The sequence below is a fragment of the Seriola aureovittata genome, chromosome 15, assembly GCF_021018895.1.
Source record: "Seriola aureovittata isolate HTS-2021-v1 ecotype China chromosome 15, ASM2101889v1, whole genome shotgun sequence".
NCBI lineage: Eukaryota > Metazoa > Chordata > Actinopteri > Carangiformes > Carangidae > Seriola > Seriola aureovittata.
This window is the reverse complement of record NC_079378.1, coordinates 7,054,195-7,059,478: the sequence shown is the minus strand read 5'-3', so window position 1 is coordinate 7,059,478 and position 5,284 is coordinate 7,054,195. Positions and strand designations below refer to the sequence as shown.

General features: G+C 39.2%; 1 protein-coding gene across 1 annotated transcript; it reads left to right on the top strand.

The window, feature by feature from the left end:
* The first annotated feature begins 354 nt into the window (after window positions 1-354).
* Window positions 355-4,890, top strand: LOC130182044 (UDP-glucuronosyltransferase 2C1-like). The gene is made up of 4 exons (XM_056396575.1): window positions 355-386; window positions 571-875; window positions 994-1,707; window positions 2,738-4,890. The coding sequence occupies exons 1-4, from the start codon at window positions 383-385 to the stop codon at window positions 3,320-3,322; spliced, it is 1,608 nt and encodes a 535-aa protein (XP_056252550.1). The 5' UTR covers window positions 355-382; the 3' UTR covers window positions 3,323-4,890.
* Window positions 4,891-5,284: the final 394 nt, after the last annotated feature.

Below are 5,284 nucleotides of genomic sequence, written 5' to 3'. Positions count from 1 at the left end.
TGAAACTCATGTTGGTGAGCATTACATAATGCACTCTAATAACCTTATGAAAGAGGTCACAGGTTGATATGATGCAAGCAGTGTTCTCGTGTGACAGAGATACACATTCATAAAACTACACACAGTATACAATGTACTACCATACATTAACATTATTAAGTTAAGTAATAAAATTTTTAAAAAAAAAAATCCCTTTGTTTGTCATTTGCAGAACTTTCATTGTAGCACTATAGCTTCATATGACACGTGCCACATGTAATTCATTTACCTGTGAAAGGACCAATCATCTCTGAGGCTGGAGTTTGAACTCAGATATGCAAGGAATCCTTTAGATGGACTGTCAGTCTACGGGCAAGTACAACTACTGTTGCCACTCTTCAGCATGGGTAAGTAACTTTTAGGAATATTATCATGTTGTGGTTAGTATAATATTATACTTTCAGTGTGTGGAATTTCATTTATAACATAGGTAATTCCCACTTCAAAAACTTGTTAAGAACGTACTTCTTTTAGATAAATACTTTCAAGCTCATTGTTAAAAACACTGTTATTTCTCTCTCCATATTTCAGGAGCCATGCCACTGCATTGTGTGTGTGGAATATTTACATTCCTGAGTGTCTGTCTGATTTCCTTCACAACACCTTGCAATGGAGGGAACATTCTGGTGTTCCCTGTAGACGGCAGTCACTGGGTCAACATGAAGATCCTGCTAGAAGAACTTCATGCCAGAGGACACAACATCACTGTGATCAGGGCCTCCACCAGCTGGTACATCGCAGAAAAGTCTCCTCTCTACACCTCCATTACAATTGCAATACCAATGGATGAAGGTTTGGAGAACTTTTTTGATGACTACCTACAAGAGAATATGAGGGTATGTCATTAAGGATGATGTATTGGGCCCCACGTGGGTCATTTAATTACTGAATAATCAAGATAATCTTTTGTCCCCTGCACTTTTTCAACACTTTTTTTTCTAACCATTTTTTCAGGCGCAGAGACAGGGGGCTTCAGCACTTACTTTCCTCAAAATCACCAAGGATTTCCTTTCAATGCTTTCTGAAGCTCATTCTATATGGTCTCAAGCTCTTGTTGAAATCTTTGATGATGAGAATATGATCAAAAGCTTAATGGATTCCCAATATGATTTTGTTCTGACTGACCCTGCCATGGCACCAGGGGTCTTACTAGCTAAATATCTCAAACTGCCCCTGGTGCTCAATGTTCGTTGGATCACCAGCGGAGAAGGCCACTTTGCAATAGCCCCCTCACCACTCTCTTATATCCCAGTGCCAGGATCGGGCTTAACTGATAAAATGAATTTCATGCAGAGGATCAAGAACATGTTTTTCTACAGCATCATACTGTTCCAGCAGAAATTCATTGTGGGACCAAGCTACGATGCCCTCTGTGATAAATATATAGAGGATGGATGTGACATCATTGCGCTTCTTCAAGAAGCAGACATTTGGCTGTTCAGATCCGATTTTGTGTTTGACTTCCCCCGGCCCACAATGCCAAATGTTGTCTACATAGGAGGGTTCCAGTGCAAACCGGCCCAACCTCTGCCAGCACACCTGGAGGAGTTTGTTCAGAGTGCTGGGGAGCACGGAGTGATTATAATGACTCTGGGAACTTTGGTTAATGCTTTGCCCAAAGATGTTGCAGATGAAATTGCCAGCGTCTTTGCTAAGATGCCTCAGAAGGTAACACATACTCAGTAACACACTTACAAAGATATGAAATGTTAAAGCTAGAAATGTGTAACTCAAAATGCTTTTTGTTTGACCCGGAGAGACCTGGAGATTCTAGTGCAGCAATTAACCCATTACTGAACTGATCAACGTACAAAATTTTATGAAGGTGTAAAGGCTTAAACCTGTGTTAATATTGGCCTGCTATACCTGGGTAGATCAGTTACAGTCTCCACAATTCAAATATAGAATTAGTTTTGCTCTAACCATGAGCACACAAGTGTAATTCATTCAAATTTACCAGCATCATAAATGAGCAAAACCAGCAAAGTGGTGGTGGCCCCTTACCTTTGAAGAGGTCATAAAGTCATATTGTCTGTCAATTCTCGATTATTTATATTCCTTTAGTCCATGAAGGTCCACAAAAGTTCTATAAAAGTATTCCAAGATATGAATATTGTCAATGGCTGTGAAAGGTGTGACATGTCCCAACTCACAGCTGATGAATGTAAAAGAAAAAAAAGTCAACATTGGTTTGAATGTAAAAAGCATTTAGAGTAAAAGCACTGTTTTCCATTTGCAGATATTTTAGAGAGGTTCAAGGACACCAATAAAAAACAAACTAAAATGTCCACAACTCGTATAAGGTCAGGCCTAGAGGCCTGACATTTCACATATGTGTTTTCCACAAGATGTAGAAGGGATGTGATGATTTTTATAGTTCTTGCAAAAAGTATATCCCAAAAAATACCATTTATGGACTGATGTAGTTTAGGTTAGATTTTAGTCCCATACTAAACAAGAACATTTTCAGAAGATGTTACATTTCAAATGATGTCTCTTAAATGCATTTTGGCCTGCAAATCACATTGAGAAAATGGTGGATCTTAAGAGGCTAGGATTGTGTCATGTAAAGCATCTTTTGAGTATCAAGGAAAGTGCTCAGCACTCAGGATGCAGCATTGCCAACATCATTGTACTGTCTGTCTGCTTGTGCACAGATACAGTACGTTTATACTGATTCTTTTTCTTTTCTGATCAGGTGTTATGGAGGCACAAAGGTGAACATCCCTCCACTTTGGGCAACAACACTCTGATAGTGGACTGGATGCCACAGAACGACCTCCTGGGCCACCCACAGACCAAAGTCTTTGTAGCTCACGGAGGAACCAATGGAGTCCAGGAAGCCATTTACCATGGTGTCCCTGTGCTTGGCATACCCTTGTTCTTTGACCAATATGACAACCTCCTACGTTTGCAGGAGAGAGGAGCTGGAAAGATCATTCAGTTAGTTGATGTTAATGGCCACAGTTTTGAACAAGGTCTCAAGGAAGCGCTCCATCAAGACAGCTACAGACTGAACATGCAAAGACTCTCACGTCTGCACAGAGATCAGCCAATACCACCCATGGATCGGGCCATCTTCTGGGTGGAATACGTGATGCGCCATAAAGGGGCTCCACACCTGCGTACAGAGGCTTATAAGATGCCCTGGTACTCATACTACTGTTTAGATGTAGTGGTACTATTGCTGACCATAGCAACTGGACTGCTGCTCTCTGCTTTGGCCTTTTTCAGGTTTCTCTGCTGCAGCAGAAGAAGAAAGACCAAAGCCAAGCAACACTGACTGAGGTCAAATTCATTTAGAAATATGCTACAATAGGTTCTGTAAAGCACTGTATCACACTGTAGCACAAGGTATCTAATTTGTACCTCTTTATTATTTATGAAGTAAAATGACACTCAGTCAATTGGTTTACATATAGTATACATATAGTTAAAGTAATGTACCTCCTTCCTGTTTGAAAATCAGTTGTGAACAATATCTTGACAGATTAAAATTTTGGTTATTAAATGCCCCCAACTCATTGGTGATAGTTTCATCTTGTCAACATTATTCTATAATTTTGCATCCACTGTAATATGAATTAGATTGGAGCCAAAACACCAATCACTGTCTCAGTGCTGGAACATTGATCATTATCATGATCTTAAGCTGACCCCATTCATTTCCAATGTGCCGAGCTCCGAAATGTTATAAGTTGAGTATTTTTGGGCTGAAATCAATTCAGATGTGACCAAACTAAGTCCAAATAATCAATTCATTTTTGAGTGAAGATCAATACATTTTTATGTAAAAAGGAACTGTCTTTTTGTTATCACTCCTAAAAGAGAAAATATTCTGCACAAAAATCTCTCTCTAACATGAACATCATGAACTGTCTGTGGACATGCCCTCTGTTGCTTTGTGTTCATTTCACTGACGTCTTGGCCTCACATGCCCACATTCCCCTGTCCAGATGCCAAGCTTGTAAAATAAATATTAGATATGTAAGATATGCTGAGAGCAAGACCATTGCAGCTGACATTTTTGGTCAGAGGCTATGAGACCAAATTTCCACTGGACTAGAGGGCAAAACAATGTCCATCATCTGTTCAGTTAGATTTAATAATGTTAAGATACAAATGTGCTTGTTGCAGAAACTGAAAAATGCCAGAGAAACACATGGAGCTGGGATACATTTAGTAATCTGTTATTTGTTACTTAAGACAATGCAGTGTTTTCTCTGAGATGCCGCTGGTATACGACTGTGTGAGCAACAGCAAAGTTAATCACAATATCAAGAACACATGTATGTATCTCTACCAGGACGCCACAGGCAATCAGTTTTTATGGAAAACTTGGAGATCAATTATGTCCTGGTTGTTATTCTTTGTATTTATATCAATCCAGATAAATTACATCATCTTCTAAACTAAAATCAATGCCAGTGAGAAGACAAATCTCAAAAATGACTATGGAAAATCCTATAATTTCAGAAAATAGACCATATTAAAACCATTTCCCTGTCTTGAAAAGTCCCAAAACAGATGCCTTGAAACAATCAAAGGCTGGAAAGGAGAGCTCTCTTCAATGCAGCATAAGCTCATATGGTTTTGGTTTATACAATGAGTGAGGTTGCCTTGGTAAATCTAACTACAAGCTAAATTACATTTCACTTATCATTCAGTGATACTGTGCTTGAGACTTCTGAGTTTACTGATGAGGAAAGAAAATCTGTGAAGACATTCCAAGGTATGAAGGCAGCGAGGTGTTTTATGAGACCTGGAATCACATTAAGTGTAACATAAAAACACACACACACACACACACACACACACACACACACACACACACACACACACACACACACACACACACACACACACACACACACACACTCACACTCACCGACAAAGAAAAAGAAGGAAACAGTTTGTGTGTAGGTTTGCATACCTAATGTGTGTGTAAGTGTAGTGGCATGTGCGTATACTCACCTGTGTTGTCTGAAAAGTGAATGAAAATTGAATGTAATTTTGTGACTATTAGAAATGGTGAACCTATACCAACATGCTTTATTTTGTAGATTTGCACATAAATAATCCACATTTACATGGTAAATGATTTGATACAAGTACATATAAATTCTATATTCTATCTCCAATAGACTTGGCCCGGCATTGGCCCTGCATTGACCCTGCACTGTGTACACACCCCTGCTGCTCTTAGACCCAGGTTAATGGATTAATTAGGAATGGTTTTAAGAGT